A 21,208-nucleotide genomic window follows, 5' to 3' on the forward strand; every position below is an offset into this window, starting at 1 on the left:
ACATTAGTAGTTTGTTAAATACTTTTTCAATTAACCGCAGAGGACTTCAGTCACCTTGACACGGGGGGTTTTGGCAGTTCTCCTTGAGCCGTTCGCACGTCTTTCCCTCGTAGCCTTCGGGACACGCGCAGTAGAAGTCGTGCTCCATGCTGTGGCACTCGGCCTCATTCTCACACGGGTTTAGATCACAAGCGTCTGAAGGAGCCCAGCCAGAGATCTGAGGAAAGCAAGAGGAGAGGAAGATGTTGCATCAACATTAGTCAATGAAGGTCAAAATGAAGCTGCACAAATTGAGATTTCTATATCAACACTGGATTAAACTCCTTTTGTTTTTTCATTATGAGTGACACCCATCACATTACACACACAGAATTATCTTTAATTATCCTTTACGGAGCAGTTTTGTATCTTTCAGCTGATTGTTTTGGTTTTATGGCCGTTAGGATTCAGTCTCACTGCTCAGAGCATCTCTGTCATTTCTTGCAGCTGCTGGAAACGAGCTCTGAAAACAGACTTTACGCTTCCTGCCTAGCACCAAACAGCAGACAGACACAGTTAGCAACTAACTGTTGAACATAGTGGGGTATCTAACTGCTGAAAAGAGCCAAATATTCCCTTCAAGAGTTGGTGGAGACCAAAATAAAGCTGAAACAAGAGTAAATATTGGGACTTAGACTGTCTAATGGCTGTGAAACTTATTTAGCTTTGATTAAGTATGTTCTTTTTAGATTTATTTCTCAAGGGAAAGTAGTTCTTACTCATTTGACGTTCAAAACACTTCACAAATTCACATCTGAGAGATAACCAGCACTATCTACAGCCCTCTGTTTCCATCGAGCTGCTCCCCTGGATTAGATGGGGGTACAGTGAACAAGTATTCAAACAAGTGAAGCCAAACGAGCGACGGAGGAAGCAGATCTTAAGTCTGTGCAGGTGAGCGGCTTATCTTGGCTCAAGCCACCGCCGCTGTTCAGAACAAATCGAAAGTAAGTGGACGAGCAAAGTAAGCCTCAGAAACTTTCCTTAAGCTCATCAAGGGAATCCACGCTTTTGGTTTTACATTTGTGTGCCCTGCTTAATCGTGCAAGATTATTCTGAGACAGAAGACAGTGTCATTATCCTGGCAGACGAGAGAGAGAGAGAGCCCATTATGAGGACAAATATTGACTCTAGTCCAACATCATGCAGAGCCGCAGTGAATATAATAAAGATAAATCATCTGTCATACCACCGTGACACAAAAAGAAGCAAACTAAGAGGTCACGGCGACATATTTAGCCATTTCTACATGCAGCAATACGCAGGTTGGAGTGAAAATCCCTCAGTTTATGTAAACAGAAGCCTACTGTGCATAAACTCTGGGTTGCACCCCTTTTCCATTTAAGGTGCGGAACAAGGGAGTTGGAGTAGGGCAACAGCGGGGTGAAGTCTGCGGTCACAGTTTATTTTACCTTAAGTGTCGGGCCAGATACATTTTTTTTTACCATTTGCCTGTGTGTGGTCAGGGGAGCGCGCCTGAGGGCAAGAGACTCTATAAATCTGCAGCACATTAACTCCACTGTTTGGACTGTTCGCAGCACAGGGGACACTTTTCATTGCAGCAGACAGATTTGAGAATTTATTTGTAGCAGAAAACCACAAGGCATCGTCATATAATTTACTCGTGGTCAACCATAAATACATTGTGCAATAAAGCCGACTTTTGACGATCGCTTGCACTCTTCAAAAGGATGTTACTCGTCTTTTACGAGACAAATATGGCGGGATATTTCAAACAAAACATACAAGTGTACATCAATAACTAGGTCATTATTTTTCTTCTTTAGCACTTTAAAGACTTCCAGTCAATAACTGATAATTCCATGAACATTTGGCAAACTCTATTCGCTAATGAAGATCATGCAATTTAACCGAAAGCTCCAGAAAAGCTCAGAAATAAACGTTGCTAAATCCTAACCAGTTAAGATAAAAATGACCAGAATGTCATTTTTATTACAGCTAACCAGTTTTTGCAGGCATTTAATCATAAATCAAAGTATTGAACAAATAACAATGTTGGTCTGATGATCCAAAGTGAACATGAACGTCTGTACGAAGCTTTGGTACCATTCCCCCCCCCCCAAAAAAATCACAACTTAGCCATCTTGCAGGTCACCAAAATCAATAGGATACATCATCTGGGGATCATGGACAAACATCAATCCAGCCAATAGTGTTGAGAGCCACACTGCCAGCTGGCTAAATACACTTTGATTTTTTGGGTTGATTTCCCCCACTTGGGAAACAAAAGACTAAAATCAATAAACTGACTTTACATGATGAAGAAAGGCACATCACCTACTAAGAGAGTGAGACTCTTTGTCCTCATCTCTTCTGAAGACATTAGTCAGATGAGGAATGGGCAAAAACACCATTACACAATCCAACTTTTTGGGACTTGAAGGGAGACACGAAAGCAGAGAAATACGATGCAGGAGGCGTAGTAGTTTTGCCACTGCAGGGAAGGAATGTACGCCGTGCCATAGCAGGCTTCAGATCTCTGTAGTATGCAGGCAGAAACCCAGCGTCGCCTCATATTTATAGTAGAGATGCTAAAACAGGATTGGCTCCTGACCAGCAATGTCCTCCATTCAGGGCCCGAGAGACGCAGGGAAGTGTCGGTTTCCTCACTGCTAACCTACATTAGCTTCAAACACACACACACTTCAAATATAAAAAGGCTGCGGCAATGACACCGATGTGTTGTTTCTGTATGGATCTGAAGGATCGATTAAAGCTCGGCTTATCGGGCCGGGAACATATTACACAACTTTTAAGCAGATCATAATTTGGACAGTCGGCTTAGATCGCTGGGCTGTAATGACTACTGCAGTTTGAGGATCTGCACAGCATTACAAGTCACTTTGTGGACATTTCCAAATTTCAAAACCGGCTTTCAAGTAAGTTTTAATATCTTCTTTTCACCATATCATCTTAGTTTGGTTTTATTGGCAGGTTTTGTCACATTCTGACACTGCTTTTTGGAAGCTGCTCTCCGAACATCCACATGGACCGCTCTGCTTATCTATCTTCATGTCAAAGTATTTCCTCTTACCAGTCACAGTAGCAGCAGCTCTGTTGACATGTCGTTGGCAGCCGTATTAATACTTTCACATTCTTTTCTGGTCCCATAATGAGACTACTGGCACTGATAACTTTACGTTTTCATCTGCTGATGGCTGACAGTCGCTTGAAAGTGTGAAATTTATATCAGCTTAGGGGCGTCCAATCAGAATGAACTCGTACTCCTGAACAGGAAGCATTTGCCCAATTTAGAAAGCTTGGTGACATGAAACCCACACATGGGCAAACTTCAGAGAACTGAAAGTAAGCGAGGTTTCGGACAGGAATAAGAAAATATTCTTGCATGAGGTCCATTGTGTGTCAAACGGGTTAAAAACCATTTTTCAAAATGTTGGTTTGTAGACCTTTATTCAAAAAGAGACTTTAATTCTCAGACATGTAATGTGTCACTGCTGAAGTCCAAAGGCTACCACCAGCTTATAAAGCATCACCGTATCCACAATAAGCCAATGTGACCTGTGGAACATGACACTCACCTCACACAGCTGTCCAGCAAACTGCGGTGGGCATTGACACACAAAGCTGTCCAACACTGCGTGGCACTGGCCGCCGTTCTGGCACGGTCTGCTGTCACATCTGTTCCTCTGGATTTCACAGAGAGAGCCCACAAAACCTGGAGGACACTGGCAGTGGTAACCTCTCTGACCCTCCTGAGAAAAACAAAGAAAAATTAAGAGTCAAAAGGTCAACGACAAACAAGGCAGAGGATCCTGAAACATTTCAAACATCCATACCTTGCATGTTGCTCCATTCTGGCACTGACCATGGCAGGCATTGATGTCTGAAGAGGAAAGATACAGTTTATTATTAAACATTACGAAGGACATTAAGTATTTAACCACCAACAGATGTAATCTACAATGTGGGATGTGCACAGTTTATCAAAAGTTCGGAAAAATAAATAACTAGTGAAGCCAAGAGTGCCAGATATACCTTGTATAGATCGTAACTGGGCATGCATTGGATCCAGAAAGAGGAACTGGGCATGCAAGTTGAGTCACGATGATTCAGTTTGCCAAGACGAGAAAGAAACGTGTTACCACATGTGGGAAAGCGAGTGATGCTAAACTACACCAAAAGGTTGTGAGTCCAGGGAAGTGAGAAGTAGCCAGATGAAGAGGACGCCAGGTGGAAGAGCAGACATTTAGAAGTGACTTTAATAGGAAGGAAATACTGACTGATTTCACAGTTTTTTCCGGACCATCGGCGAAAACAGTCGCAGTGATAGCCGCCAATCAAATTTTTGCAAGAGTATGCGTTCACACAGGGATTTCCTGCACACTCATTTGCATCTGTAAAGGCAGGAAGTAGAAGGAGACCCGAGTCCATCAATTGAAACAAACCAAGGAAAGGTCAAAGAGAAAGAAAAGAGACCAGAAACCCGACCTCTGAAACCCTGATGGTGTCGTCAGGGTTATTTGGGCTAGCCATGTTGGCTTGCACTTGGAGACTTAAAATATTTAACAGAAAGTCCGTGTTGTAGAAGAAGTTGGTTGCATATTGGGAAATGTAGGATCCAGTGTAGAACACCGAAGCTTTTGTTGCTTCAATGTTCTTGTAGGTCCCCAAACTTTAGGGCATTCATAATAAAATTGCTGTTTTAACAAATGTTCTATTATTAGGGATGCAAATAATGATTAGTTCTGCTTTAAATAAAAGCATACATTAGTTTGTGATATTTCATGAACTATTTAATACATACAAATGTTCTCAGAGCCTGTGGCGACGTCTTCCAGCTCTGAAAACTCAAGATATTTTATTTACAATACTAGAAACACACAGATTCTACACATTGAAGAAGCTGGAACCAGAGAATGTTTGGCATCTATGATGACAGGGCGTCACATCTTCCCCCCCCCCCCCATATCTACTTTAAGATGTCCATTAAAAGGCTATAATGCCCCCCTCCCTGAAATGAGTGCAGTTACCTCACAGACCTCACCATCTCCAAAGACATCAGAAGTGTTACAACAAAGAAAAGTACCAATGCTCAAATATTCAAGGGGGGGGGCAGTGTGCAGGGAGTCCTGCTGTGCTCCCTCACACACCTGTCTTCTCTCTGAAACCCTAAACTCCACACACACACAATCCAGGTAAGACAGGAGGCCAATGGCCGCCTGTAAGCTGAGATCTGAGCTGGTAAGATGACACTGATCTCTTTCCTACCTTCACCTCCCCGACACACTCACACACCCCAACTTTGTTTACCGGTCGTTATCCATTTCCTGGCTTCACGCCGGTCACGTCCGCTTGTCAGGAGCGATATAAAAAAAAAAAACAATGCCACCGACGGCGACAAACAAACAGCCGGATATAGACACACTAGCAGCTCATAAAGGGCCGCGCAGCTGCCCAGGATATCAAGACGGTACTCCTGAGCACTGTGCCTCCGAGTCCATTCCATTGGTTTTTGGGAATGCAACAAACAGGAAAGAAACGGCTGCAAAACAACGTCTCCCTGTAGAAATGTTTGTTTGCCAAAAAACTGAAATACTAAAAAAAACACAGGAAATATTTTCTTTGCTTTTTATTTACACCCATCACCAGAGGCGGTTGTATGAACACATGAATCTCACCTATCTGGCAGGTCTTTCCCTCCCACTGTGGAGGGCACACACACTTGAAGTCGTCCTCCAGGTTGATACATGTTCCACCCTGAGCACATGGGCCGGAGGCACACTTGTCCAGATCTAGAGAAACGCACACTTAAAACTCACTCGCTGCTTCGTTCTAACCACAACATTTGAAGAAAGTGCTTCTCGTCCTCTTTCACCGTCATCTTCTCAAAGTCCAACAGAGAGAGACCACAGGTGAGGGAGGACGAGGTTTGTGTTCAGATGTGACAATCAGCATGAAGGAGTAGAGATGATTGAAGGTAGTGCAGCGACTCACTGTTGGCACAGGTCAGACCCTCCCAGCCCGGCGGACACTGGCACTCGAACCCTGCAGGAACCACGCGGCATGCTCCGCCGTTAACGCAAGGATTGGAAACACAGGGGTGTTTGGCTGGAGGGAGGGCGGCGTGTTCGAAGAAACAAGAAGTTAAAACATTCATCTTTGTTTTCAGATTCAGACATTCAATCAATCAATCAATCAATCAATCAATCAATCAATCAATCAATCAATCAATCAATCAATCTATCTATCTATCTATCTATCTATCTATCTACACACACACACACACACACACACACACACACACAAGACACTGCTAGGGCTGTAAGTAAGGATTATATTTCTAAAAACCATCACAATTTCTCAGAGCCTAAGAAGACGTCTTCAAATGCTTGTTGTATTTAAACAAACAGTCCAAAAGCAAAAAGGTATTTAGTTTAATATAATATATAGCAAATAAATGCAGCAAATATTCACCTTTGAGAAGCAATATTTCTGCTGTGAGAATAACTTAATGAAATGACTTGTAGTACCGTCTTTACTGTGGACCTTTATCTAAATATAGTACAGGACAGAAGAACCTTCTTGATCTCTTACCTATCTCACAGGTCTTGCCAGAGTATCCCTGCGGACAGTCGCAGTAGTACTCATCTGGTTCAGGTGTTCAAGCAGATTCCCTCGTTGACACAAGGCTGGTGGCGACCGCAGTAATTCAGATCTGGAGGAAGACGCACGTTTAGAGACACCAAGACACTAATTTAGCGATTTCATGAATTAATCTCTGTCCTCTGATGTTTGCCTCCCAACACCAGCGTCTACGCCTTCATCTAAACATCACGTGACCATGCTGAACCAAAAGCAAAAACTCTGCAGTCTCTGCTCGAGCCGGTGAAGTGGTAGTGCAGAGTACAGTCGGTGCTGCCCTACTTTCATGTTTGTGTGAGGAACGTTACAGCCTCCTCACCGCTCCACGCCGTCAGATAGAGTTCTCAGGAAGCTCGTTTGGATCTTCACTTGGTGTAGCTTTGACAGGAAGTGTTCTCACAACCACTCTGCTGTACATCATGATAGTTGTATACTGTAAAACCTCTGAGTAGTGCATGTTTTTTTCCATGTCTGGAAGAAACTCAACTAAACCCTAGTTGATCCCTGCACAGCATCCTCAGGCTAAAGGCCAGGTCAGCCTAAAGGCTGGTAAATAAAAGAGCAGGGATCTGTCTCCACCGGGGATCTTAGGACCCATTCTCATCCCCCGAAGAGCCCTCGGTGACGAAGGGATGTGGGGGGGATCGAGTGTCCGCGCTGCTGCTCGGATCACACGGGCAGTAAAACTATCCAGCTGCTGCTCTCCAGGCAGAGAGTTCAGACCTCTTATGAAGGTACGCTACTTTAAATGATGCCTAAAACAATTATCGTCATGAGCTTTTATTCTGACGACTATTAATTGATTCACTCACACCTGAAATACAAATAACAGTTCCTTCAGTAACGGTTTATTTATTTGATTGATGGGAACGCATCTTATTGCATTGTCACTATTAGTTTTTATCATTTATACTCGTTTCATATATTCCTGTCATTGCGACGTAGTTTTCTCTGTATTTGGTCATTTTATTATGGGATGAATTATGTTTATTTCCGGTGTATCGTCTATATATCCAGTACCTACATTTACCTTCATCATTTCCGCCTGGATGAACAACATGTGAGGCTGTAAACGGTTGTCGTTTTCACCAATATGCCTAAATAAATAACTTACATTCTCACATTACTCAGAGTGCCTGAAGGAGGCTTTGGTCTTTTGGACATCTTATAGATCAAACAATGAATCAAAAGGTGACTTTTTGAAACAGCCCCCAACAAGTTAAATTTACCATCACTTAAAACAAAGGAAAGCAGAACATCTTCACCGTTGTGAAGCTGCAACTGGGAAACGTTTGGCAATATGTCTCAAACGATTAATCAGATATCCAAATAGTTGCCAGTTAATATTCCGTTTGATGACTAAAGGATGAATTGCCTTCAGCTCTAATAATCTCAGAGAAAGGCCTTTGGGTGACAGGATGTGATACAATTAGAAGCAGGTGACGTGTTGCTTTTACAGAAGTCTTTGTTGCATCTCTGCTCGCTCACTTGTTACTCATCATCTCCAGGCAGCTGTAGCTTGAGGGGACGTGCAGGATGAAAGCAGGCGCTCTGTGTGGGAGGCCATTAAACAAAAACAAGAACTTTTCCAAACCTTTATCGCACAGCAGGCCGCCCCAGTTCCTCTCGCAGTGGCACTGCCACGGCATGTTGCAGAACCCGTGGATGCACCCCGGGTACAGCACACATTCGTCACAGAATTGCCCCTTCCAGCCGTAGTTGCACCTGTCAATCACAGACGCAGAAATCAACTCATCGCATCCTTTTACCTGCTCTCTGAGGAGTCCCTTCTGTTTCCTTTCAAAGAAAGTTGAAAGATGTTTCCTTCTTTGCACTTTCTCTTAAACGATCAAGACAGTCTTGGCATTATTAATGCGTTTTATATTCTCGGGAAAAGAAAATGTTGAAAGGTCACAATTGTCTTTAAATGAGGTCACAGCTCTTCATGGGGTTTACTAAAATGTTTAGTTTTTTTTAAAAGGGGGGCGCTCATATTATATTCAGAGAAATATTTGTATTCATACTTCTCGTGTGGATTTATCAAAGAGAAATAAAGCCAATGAAACCTGATGAAAACACAGGATTAGTGACTCGTCGTGTCTGATAATCCAGTAAACGAGTGCTGATCATCCCGATTCTTGAAGGTCCTAATGACCGTGTCCAGAGAGACAAGCTTCCACAACACAAGAACCATCTCTGAAGTTACTTTATGCACGATTACATTCTTTGGGAAGAGAAACTGATTCAGGATTCAAACCTCTGAGCTGCTAAACGTGCAAAAGGGACGAGAGTTTACTTGTGGCTGATTGGAGCCGTCGGGTGCAAACAGTGGAAATGCACCTAATACTGCATCTGCTCTCGTGTCAACCTATCCCACGGCCCCCTGACAACTAATCTGAGTGGAGGGTGACATTCCAGGGCAGGAAGGGTTAAGAATACTTCCAGCGGCTCCAGTCCTCGGTAAGAGTCTGGGGCTACGAGGGTGGCACGGTGGTGTCTGAGAGCAAGAGGCTGAAGACAACTGTGCGTATAAAGTACAGTGTATATGTGCACGCGCCTGCAGCTTCATGACAGCGCTCGGCTATTCCAAGGCTGCGGTGTCGTCGAGCCAGCTGTCTCGTCAATAGGTTGCTATTTTGAGTCTCCTGCAGACGGCACCGCTGTCTCTCTGAGAGACGAGGCCCTTCGGAAATCTCTGCCATTCTCGCGCTTCGGGGAATACTTTGAAGCTAATCATGTACAGAGAGAGAAGCCTGCAGAGGGTCTGACAGCAATGTAGGAATAACACTAACAGACCTTTGGCAAGGAGACTCACTTAATGCACTTTAAAGTATCAAAAAGAGGCTTTAAGTGGTTTCATCCTGGGCCACATTAATGTCACGATTACTCATCAACCCCTCACGGGTGTTGGCATGAGATTTCCTCAGAGTTGGATTCCAACATCTCAGAACTTGGACATGTCAAAGTTTGTAAAGTGTTCAGCGTGGAGGACAATGGTGTTGCATTGCACACCCAAGTGATTCTTGTGAAGAGGCAAGTCCTCTGACAGATATGTCAGAACAAGCCTAATGTGTGCTAATAAACAGCCTCACTGCAGCAGCGCAACAACGTACTCGCTTTTGTGTTTCTTAAAAAGCCTGTGGCCAACGAGGGAAAGCCCATAAAACTGATGAAAGGAGACGGCGAGCGACTTAATACCAGCTTTCTGCGTGACCCGAGGTGTCATTAAAGTCATGCCGCTGCAGGAAGATTCTTTACTGCCGCTCTTCTGTTCACGTCACTTTTCCTGTTGACTGCGACTTGACATTTGGGAAGAATAAGCCGCTTCCCCCCCCTGTTGTCTGCCCGTTAACTGGAATAAGGATTCCCGTCGAGGCAGACGCAAAAAAATGTGAAGCGGTTTCCTAAAACTGGTCATCCCCCTGTTATTCCTTGGCTCCGAGCCAAAGCCCGTTTCCTAATAATGGAAGAAGTGTCTCTTTCCATGTGGGAGGTGGGGATTTACAAATGACGACGGGATGCAGCGCATCCTGGAAGCGCGGACCTACGAGGCCATTCTACGTCACTTTATCCAACGGTCATTTCCACTTTGGGATATGTACATAACACAGTGGGATATTCATTTCCTCTCCTGCCCTTCAAGGGAGGACTGCAATGCGGATGGGGAGGGCATATGACAATTCCCAGCACGTTTACCAGTGGTCAAATTCACACGCCGACGACTCCCTTTCTTCTGTCCGAGCGGCAGAGGGCTGATGAGATGCTTGATATTCTGTGGAGGGTTTCATGTGGCTAAAAATACAAGAAGGCAGGCGCGGCATTGCGCTTTTCTTCTGAAGCGAGGTGGAGATGCCCGCGAGGGAAGAAAAAGGCTGACACACAAAACACAACAGGCTATGACAAGTGAAGGTGCCTCCGTTTGGCGTCTGGAATCCATCGTTCTTTTTGCCTTTCACACATTTAGCTCGACTTTTCAAAAAGCTCAACACTACTGCAGTTTATTTTTGACTCCATTATAAACAGCAAATAAATCAAACTGCATTGTACAATAGGACAAGAGATAAAGATCCTGAAGAAGCAGGATGAAGCGGTCACTTTTCTGTATATACACAAAGAAATAGATATTCCTTATGATCTTACTTGCATTCCCCGGGGAAGGAGCAGCTGCCATGTAACAGGTCGCAGTATTGCTTGCAGATTGCTGAGAGAAAGAAGCGAGAAGACGGAGAAACAGTAAAAACAAATCTTTACTTTACGTCTGATAAAAACATGTAGAAGGGCCAGAGAGGAGTTAACAAGGGAGGCAACGATGTGGGCAGGTGGGAGGAGGAGAAGCTTGTTTATCGCCTGCATGTACAATTCTACCCCCTCTTAAAAAACAACCCAGCCCCTCTCCTCTCCCCTCCTCCTCCTCCTTTCACCCTTCGTCTTCTAAGGTCAGTTGGGATGATTTATTAAGGCCCCCCCACTCTCTCCAACACCACCCACAAGCTCGATGCCAACGCGGCTACGTTTTAACATAAGCAGGCGGCGCATGTTGCAGCTCCACTAAATGTATACTTTGGATTAACGTGGAAATAAGTTGCGTTGCCTTTAAAATGGGCATTTATAGGTTTCCGTACGCTTATAGAGAAATTAAGTTGATGCACATAAGAGCATCAGAACCTGTTCAGTAAATAATCTCAGCACTTTCCACACTATAGAGTTTTAAAATAGAGCGGCAACTAATGATAATCACATATTTTACCGATTCGTTTTTTCAATTAATTGATTAATTAATTAAAAGACTATTTTCAAAGAGTGTTTGAAAGGTTAAATACTAAACTGTAGCAGGCTAACTATACTAAAGTATAGAAGTATCCATGGATTATTTTTATTTGATTATTCTGGTAATTATTTGTCACTTTCTCTCTAAATAAGTCACATTTCAGAAGCAGAATTCTTTAGCATCTCTGTTTAATTACTAACTTGAATGAAGATTAATCATAAAAATAGTCACCGATTAAATGTCTGTTGACTGAACGATTAGTCGTAGCTTGATGGACTCAATATGAACGAGATAACATCCAAACTTTTACGATGCATGTGACAGCTTACCTGTCCTGCAGTCGGAGCCCATCCAGCCTTTCAGGCACACCTGGGCCCCTGAATGCTCGCAGCGATAGTGGCCAAAGTAGTCGTCGCGAGGAACACACAGCTTGTTGCACTTGTTGCTGTAGTAGTTATCGTCACACCGCACTCTGATGCGATACATGAGGTGAGCCACCGGCCCGTTGTGCATGATGTTCTGCCATTGGTCGCCGGGGTTGATCATCCCTGTGTGGATGCTGCGTTCGATCAGCAGCTCCTCCTCCTCTTCCTCGTCCTCAACTGAAACAAAAAGCAGATGAAGACAAATATCAGTCACATGCACATACAGACAGACACATATCAGTGATGTCAAAGGCTTTGCAGATGAATTGCAGATGAAGATACGGCCACACTAACACTAAAAGTGTTCTACTCTCTATAGAATTAGATTCCAGTGGTGGGATCGTTCCCGAATCTGTGATCCATAAAACTCCAGAGCGTTGTAAAGTCCAAAAGTCAACATTTATTGAAAGAAACATCGGTGTAATCATTTCCAACATTCACAAATATTCTGCTTGAATCCATATTTCTTCTGGCTGGTGAACAAAGTGGAACATTTAGCAGCTAAAAAGAGACAAATATTTCCCTCGAGAGTCAGAGACCAACGGAGGTAAAAGAGGAAACATTGGACAGAAACACGACTTCAACAAGAAGCTAATGTTGCTCCGTAACTGCTGGATGTGTAAATAAGCAACTGTTCCGTCACGTGATCAGGATCTGCAGGCGTTAGCATCTCGGCTACAAGACCTTTAGCAGAAGATCACACTCTCAAAGAACATGACACCACAAGTTAACATTTGGCAAAATGCAACTGAGTTTGTGTCCGTCTTCCCCTCAGAAGGCCCCCCAGTAGCCACTGCATTAAGAAAATAGTTATTTTAAACATCAGTCAATGATGTGGAATCTCCCGTATTGTGCTGAGTCCCTCCTTCAGAAGAGCAGCAGTGCCTTCTCCTTCAGCAGACACTCTGATATCACATTATGTGCGTGTGTGGAAAGTACCCACTGAATTTTAAGTATGCAATTGAAATTCATTGTCTGCAAATTGATCTATTTTCTGGTGAAAGCACACCGTGCCTCTGAGCCGTCTGCATGTGCACCGTCATGTCAGGAGGCTGCTACCATTTAGCCTCCAGCACGCCAACGCTCCCATTAAACATTGTTTGCCTCTGTGGAGCTCGCCGAAGCGCCGGCCTCCAGAAAGAAAGCAATCTTTATCGCAGTGGGATCGAAGCAGGCAAACAATCTCTGGAAAATAGGGGGTCTGCGATTTCCTTTTTCTCTCCCCTCCATGGCTTTGGGCTGCAATGCACCAGACATTTTGAAGTGAGCGAGCACAAACACACACATAAACCTTCCTCTGCTGGGGGACAGACACAATGTCAGACAGAATTAAGCAACAATAACAGAAATAACCCCCGGCAGTTGCCAGATTGAGAACAATGGGCGCCGGGCCCAAACCGGGCTCTGCTACCTCGGTGTCTAAACACTGAGCCCGGCCGCCCAGTCCACTCCACTTCCTGCTCGATAAACAAGGAAAACAGCCGGCTGCCTTTCCTGAGGACACAAGGGGGTAGGGAAGAGAGGCACACTGGAGGACATGACGCCGGAGGAGAGGAATCTCGCCGACCACACACTGGTCGGCTCTTACATAGGACCAGACGTGAGGCAGGTGCTGAGTCAGGCCAAAGAACAAGTTCCAGTGTCTTGCACGTCGATACGTACTTCAACATTTACCTTTGGTTGCACCTGTCTCACAGATCACCTCAAGGCTCTGTCAATTCACAGTCCCAGTGAGTTGTTTTTTTACTTGGGATGGAGTGGCGAGAAGGAGAAAGGGATCAAAACTGCCCCTTCTAGTTAAATAACATTTAAACCTTTTCATATCACGACAGATTTACATTACAAGAATGGCCTTCTAGTGGGTCATGAAACTACCCGATCCTCCTCCACACCTACCCACTGTACTCCTGTCCTGCAGTCGAGGACTTAAGGTATATTTTTTTCCAATAGGCTCAATATGTAGCAGGATGTGATCATGCCGATTCCTGTTCTGTCAGAGTTTTACTTGGTGGACATCCAGTTTTCAGTGCTACTGGACAGTTAACTAAAAAACACCTGTGATGTTGTTGCCTGCATATCTTTGATAATGTGACCGCTGGGAAGCTTAAAGATACACAGATCTGCAAACAGCAGCACAGGGGGGGGAACCTAACGCCTCGTCTCATATAAGCTTTTCACTTAATCAAGCGGCAGCTCGATCACTAAACAGTAGTTCATACCGAAAATACTACCACACCCTGACGCCTCTATCAGTGATGATAGTGATATGGTACAGCATGCTCGAGGAGCCAAACTATATATAACAAATTACATTTGCAACACTGAACATTAATGTGTTCACTGTGCGTGTTTAGGAACATGATAGGAGTTGACATGGTTTTGTTCTATAAGCTCTGTAAAGGGATATTTTAGGAGTTTGGATGAATATATTTATACTAAAAAGATGCATTAACCTTACTATGTTTCAGTCTCCTACACTTCCTTCAATCAAATTAGTCTTTGATCCCAAACTGTGAAAAGCAAGATCTGATTTCCACACATGAAATGTTTGTGAAGTGATGCATGTGCCATGACATTGCATATTAAGTGTGAAAACAAATCAAAAACAACATAATGAGTGTGACCTGCCCGGCCCACCTGCCAGACAAAGGCTACAATCACTACTGCGACCTCACAGACGTTTCCCACTTCAAGCAGACGCCCTTGTGATCTCCCACGGAGGTTGAAAGGAGCATTTGTTCCAGACGTTTGTGTTTCTTGAACCCGTGACATTGAGGTTAAAGTCAACTGATTCAAACAGCATCCAACACAGAAAGAATCAAACCTGCGTGAGCTTCAAGGTCCGTTTTATTCGCATTCCTTCTATATTTTAATATAAGAGCAAGAAACGTGTTATGCCAGCGGCATGAATCTAATTGCTGAACATGTGTTTCTTGTATCCTTACATCCGAAATACATTTATTTAGCTACTTTACAGCAATTTGTCTGAGACTTAAGTGCAAGTCGCTGGCAGAAAATCAATTGGACAAGCAACATTTAGTTCCTCACATCCATCACTAACATCAGGACTAATTACTGTAAATGTACACAATTACTGGAGGCCCACATGCAGAAACTCCACAAAGCATGCAACAGTCTAATCAAAGCGCTGTGATGTCAAAAATCTATTTCTTCTCCATTGTCTGCATTTGCGAGTGGAAGTGCGTTTGATGTTATGGACAAAACAGGATGTAATGACCTCATATAAATAAAAAAAAAAGGAGCATGTTTAGACTATAATATAAATGCATTCATGTACATATTTGAATGCACAGAAAAGTGAAGAATGTCACGGATCAAAGCTGCATCCACACATAGACATTTATAGTCGTCGAGGGGTCCTCTTCCTCCCAGACTGGGCTACTGCTCAGACGGGAAAAAGGGGTTACACAGGAGTCCACCCAGCGGACATGACTGAAGGAAAACAGGATACAGCTGGTCAGAGCGGACCGCCACAGCAAACATAGCTGAGAACCAAGACGTGTATTTTATATGAAGCGTCTTTGGGTGCCACAGTGTACGGACAGGTTTTCAACCTGCTAACCGATAGCGGTAAAAGTAAAAATTATGGTTTTCATTTACGACCTGAATACATTAAACGCATGATTTTAAAAAATGTGAACAGGAAGGCTCATACGCTCATCTTCAACTTAATATTTCAACTGGGGTTGCAATGTGTTTTTACAGTATTAATTGCCTATGAAAGAAGATTGTTTGTTATGTCCGACCAACAGTTAAAAAACAAAACTAGATTTTCAGTTATCGTCATATAAAACATCAAATATTCATATTTTAGAAGCAGCCAGAAGGGATTTTTTGGGGTATTTCAGGTTGAAAAATGACAAAATGAAAAGAAAAAAACGGTCAAAATTGTTTTAAAAAAATTCATTTTGATCGACTTATCGATTCAAATCTTAAAAACACCATTATATAGCCAGTGCCACTTTACAAAATTGACCATAAGACGACAAAACTCATTTTTGGAAATCTTAGTAAAAAAAACACCAACCACATCCACTTGTATCTCCATCAGGAGCAGCTGATGGAAGCCACGGCTCCGAGAGGTGAATGAAGTTTAGACTTACTGTTGCGTGTGCTGTTGTCCCAGTCCCAGGCCTCTAAAATCACCGTGTACGTCCGCTGGAGGGAAAAGGAAAAAAGAAGAGTCAGGTGAAATTGGACAAAATAGCATCTCTCATGTCCCCAACACAAGGTGAGTTTGTCTGTCATTTCTGTGCAGGTGAGCCTAGTGGAGCATTTAAGACTGCCGTCCATTAGAGTAACAGTCTCAGGTTGCCTATAGAGCGACTGCACGGTAGGGATGATATTATAACACCTTCTGTACATCAAACATTCTCCAATTCAAGTCCCCTTTTCTTTAAATGAACACTGAAACTAGTCACAGCCCAACATTTCCATTTCACACGACTTTAAACGTGACAATGCTTCATTGCTCTCAGCAACAAAAGGGAACATTTAAAACAATGGCCTTTGTTATTTTGTTCCCTAATTCACAGAGAAGTTAACACTACCAACGATCACAATGTGTTCATAACATAGAGAGAATATTGTGGATGATCCTTCCAGCCACAGTCATGCAACTCTTCTACAAGCATCGCGCACACAGATGATGCAGAAATCGATTTCATTGCTACTACAGAGTCTCGTATTCAACTTGGCCCCGTTTCTCGGAGGTGCGCTTGAGTTACACGGTCAATGAAACCCAATGATTCAAAGATAAGAGAGCAACATACGGTAAGTACAACTGTGGGAAGAAGCCAAGAGAAACTGCAGCACTGAGATGTGGAGAGGACACGAGGGAACAGCAAACTGCCTCGGCTGTACTATCTCTCCTCTGGCTGGGTTTGTAATGTGGTAGTGTGACCCTGCACATATTCCTGCTGGCTCGACAGTGAAGCTTTCATACAAAAGATTCCTGGCAACAAAAAGGCATCGAGACGTGTCATGAAGTTCAACTGAGGAAAAGGCCACAGATACACAAAGATAGTCATAGTGAAAGGAAACTCGATATTTCCATTGCAGACATTTTACACAGTGCAAAGAAATAAGATCAATGCCACGCCCATATCTGTACGCTGAATGTGAAGCTACAGCCAGGAAGTGGAGCGCTTAGCATGAAGCCTGGAAACTAGCTTCATACGTCTACACTTATTTTATATGGTGACATTACACTAATATTTAAAGCTGATGAATCTGATGCATTAACAATGCAACGGTTTACCCGACATGTGGATTTTGTGCCTTCTGAAATCCCATTGGACCCTTTTTCCTGTTTCCTTCTACGACAATCAATATATAAAACAAAAAACAAAAATGTTTTCAGGGGGAAAAAGCCGCATGTTGTCCGTTAAGGTCACTTTGCCAATATTAGCTGTGTGAGATGAACTCTGCCTGGCTTTGTCCTTGGTTGTCAGACAGTGAGGTAAATCAGCAGCTAAGGGGATTATCAGTATAACAGTTGACCGGTATAACAGTAGTTGTGCAATGACAAATGTTTTTTACCGTGTGCTGAAATAATTAGTTTATTGATCAATTGAAAATGTATTAATAAAAAGGTTGATCATCTATTAAAGCTTTAGGGGCAATAATGAAGCAGAAATGGCAAATGTTTTTCCATTGTTCTGTTTTATGGAATCTTTAATTGGATTTATTTGGTTGGAAGACGTCAGCTTGAGCTCTGGTGAAATAGTATGGCTATCATTCACTGACATTTTGAGGACTAATTGATTCATAAAAACAAGAATAATCACATGTTGCCGCCCAAGTTTTACCCCGAGATCCCAACTCCATGCATCACCATGCCTCCAAGTACAACAGTTCTTATTTATTTAGCATAACAAAAATGAATTAGTATGTGTTGTCAATTTAGGTACACATTTCAATTGATACTTTGACATTTGGGGGGAGGGGGATTGTTCTTAAAAGATCTTAGCCAAACTTTAAAATTATTTGCAATGATGTAGTAAAAACCTGAGATGACACTGGTTTGAGTAAACATGAACAAACACAGATGGAAGCTAACCAAGCTAACCAGCATCAGAAGAGTAATCTAGCTGGTGTGCTGCAGGGCACACTGCTAGGCAACCAGCTGACCTAAATAACACTCATTACGTCACCACCAGTGACAGTTGTAGTAGCCACAGTGTGACTGCTGTGACCTGTACTGTACTGTCATTGATAGGACGTTGGCCTGAGGGGGGGGGTACAAAAAAAAAAGCATAAGGCAAGTATTTGAGAGACTTCAATGAAGCGGGAAAGAGAAATCCCAGGGAGGGGGATTGGATGTGTGTGTGTCAGTCTGTGTTGTTGATCTGGGGGACCAACAAGCTGGTAGGCTGGTTGCTGCTGGGCTGTGGGATTAAGAAGGCTTGTCTGGCTGTGGGTGGTGGCGGGAGGAAGGGGAGGGAAGTGTTATTGTGGAAGACCACGGGTGACAAGAGAAGGGGATAGAAGATGACAGGATAGGGGTGAGCTAAAGGGCTTGGGTCAGACCTTGGGCACGGGAGGGGGTGTACAGCTGTACGAGACTGTAGCTACCGGTAAGACGTGACGTGCCAAAACTAGGCTGGGGTAGGGGAGGTGGGTGGGAAGGAAAGGGCTATGGAAGAAGAGTGAGTCTGGGGTTCTGGCGACGGGCGACGCTCATGCTGTAGTTTTCAGGAAGCTCTGCCAACCTGTCCGCCCGCAGACGCACAACAGATGCGGCCTCAAAGATGGATTATTTGACATAAACGTGGATCATCCCACGACATGTAGCTTCTGACCTTTCCACCCATTCCCCTCCCCCCACCACAATAGGGTGGGCTAACTGCCCCAGTCTGAGCATGTGGGTGGGTGTGTGCATATGCCAATGCATACAAGAGGGACTGTGAGTGGCAATGAATGAATTACAGGCAGGAGATCTTGGGATGATGCCTGTATCGTGAGACTTTGCAAGTGTCGCAGACAAACCTCATCACAAGGCAGATTCAAAGATCAAAGAAAGAACAGGTGGCCATATTGTGACCTCCACCACCTAAAATCCTGGCTTGCTTGCATGCCTACGTGTTGTAATTGTTTGGATAAGTAGTTCCCAGAGTCAGTGTATGTTGGGGTTGAGCAAAGCCACGGACTAGTCTGGTTTCCCACAGACCATCCCACTCTGTGATTAGCTGGATTAAGTGACAGCTGCCCAAATGGTTGGAACAAGATAGATGGATGGGCAGGGGGATAAAGGGGAGGTGTGGGGGAGGGAAGGGGGAAAGGCTACTGAACAAAGACCCTTGTCCCAACATCATAACTCACCCCCCATCCCAATCAAAACCATTGTCCATGAAGAGACAGTCAGCACGAGGACAATTAGTGTCAGCATGTGTGCTGCTGAGCCTGGGCAGGACAGTTGAATGGGCAAAGTCAAAAGATCTGGCAGCGGAGTCGTATTCTTATGTCCAACTCAGAAACTATCTGAGGTGTACCTTAATTTCATTAATCTGCCCTTTTTCTCAAAAAAACAAAAAACACACATCAGCTCCATTTGACAGTGAAATACTTCAGACCACGAAGAATCCTCTGTCAGTCAAATATCCAAAACCCAACCCTGCCCCTAATGGATTAGAGGATTTACTCAGAGAAATCCTAGTTTTCAAGTCAAAAAGGGGGGCATGGCGGAAAAATAAAAAAATGTGATGTTTATGTGTCATGTACTCAGTGAATCTGTGTTAGCTGATAATGATGTAACACTCAAGTGCCATCTTTCCATCACATGGCACAAAATGGACCAAATCATCACAAAAGGTCATTTTGGCAGAGGATGTGGTGGTGATGTCTGGGGAGGGCCACAGGTGTAGGTTCCCACGCCAGATCAGGGTTGGATTGGTGACTGGAAAGTGGCCATTGAAAAAAAAAAAAAAAAAAGGGACAGGGAACAGAGCGGTGGCAGTGGGAAGTGAAAGCCGGGGCAGGTTGGGGTCACTAAGCATGGGATCTGCACGCTTCTATTTCAAAAGAGGGGTCAGCCCTCTGCATGTGGGGCGATGTGCGTGTTTGCATTCGAAGAATACTAAGAATGTGAGATCCAGGCCTGGTGTGTAATCCCATGGGAGATCCCAGTCTGCCACAATTCAGTATCAATGGAGGGGTGCGCCTGCATTGTGGATCTAAGGTTTGATTGACTCATTTCTGCCTCTTAGGCAAAATTGGGACCTTAAATGTTGATCCAGCTCTTAGATTATTCCTAGGAGCTGTTTTTTTATGCAATACCTAAACAATTCACAGATGTGCACTCCATATAAAAACACTAACGTTGAGCGATTTCTGTTCCCATGTCATTGATAGGTGACCTGAATGTCCACCTCCATGTAACATCTGATTTATTGCCTTCTGATGGGACATGAGGTCATCACGATTCATCCCGTGGCCAGTAATCGCTGCATGTAATCTTCATTAATCTGTGATGTCAATCCCAGCTTTTGGTTTTACTCGGGCTGAGTCTACACTATTCCAGCAAGTGCAATCGAGCTACACCATCGCTGATGAATAGGCATGTGATGCACCTTCTACCTTCTTCACACTCACACACACACACACACCTTTGGAATTACTGGTAAACAGTACCGCTGTTGTCATGGATGAACAACAGCGGTACTCTATCACTAATGGGACGTAAAGCCTTCCCAGTATAAAAGGAATTACAGAATGAAAGCCATCCCATAAAATGATGTTAATCAAGTCTGTAATGTCCAGTTGCATCTTTGATTCTAATTAGGAGTTAAGACTAACTGGAAGCAAAATAATTCAGTATCATTAACTCCTAATGATACTGAGGGTAATTAAAGAATTAGACAGCAAACAGGCTGAAAGTCTAGACACCCTCTGAGAGCACAACCAAAGGGAGGGGGGCTTGTTTGGGGGTTGGGGTAGTAGCGTCTTCCAATCAAGGGTGAAAAGTAAATGTGAGCTCAACCAGTTTCCCCATCACTTCTCCCTGAAGGGTGAACCCAAATGCAAATCTGTCTCGGTCTAGCTCCTCAATCTGTTCAGAGGCAAGGATCAAAGACCTCCAGTGGCAAAATACTTGCAAATGTGGTGGTGATGTTGGCAGGCAGAGAAGTACGAGTTGGAAGGCTTTTGACCTTTTTTGGCATCCGTACTAAATATAGCGGTACTTTGCTTGATTATTAACACACCTCGCCAGTGACCCTTGATGCTCTTGTAGTAAAACAAGCCTGCACAAGAGCACATCTTCAAGTGGATTATTTTGTCCAACAAAATATGAAACAGGAAACCAACAAATCCCATTATTGAACCATTGGCT

General features: G+C 43.7%; 1 protein-coding gene across 1 annotated transcript in view; it reads right to left on the reverse strand.

Moving 5' to 3' along the window:
* jag2b (jagged canonical Notch ligand 2b) overlaps positions 1-21,208 on the reverse strand; it is a 43,182-nt gene that overhangs the window by 10,564 nt on the left and 11,410 nt on the right. The window contains 12 exon segments of the mRNA XM_029462963.1: positions 55-217; positions 3,600-3,773; positions 3,858-3,904; positions 4,302-4,415; positions 5,700-5,813; positions 6,016-6,129; positions 6,616-6,676; positions 6,678-6,736; positions 8,258-8,388; positions 10,804-10,864; positions 11,761-12,033; positions 15,981-16,035. Coding sequence (XP_029318823.1) covers positions 55-217; positions 3,600-3,773; positions 3,858-3,904; positions 4,302-4,415; positions 5,700-5,813; positions 6,016-6,129; positions 6,616-6,676; positions 6,678-6,736; positions 8,258-8,388; positions 10,804-10,864; positions 11,761-12,033; positions 15,981-16,035 — 1,366 coding nt within the window.

This window comes from Cottoperca gobio, chromosome 24 (assembly GCF_900634415.1).
Source record: "Cottoperca gobio chromosome 24, fCotGob3.1, whole genome shotgun sequence".
NCBI lineage: Eukaryota > Metazoa > Chordata > Actinopteri > Perciformes > Bovichtidae > Cottoperca > Cottoperca gobio.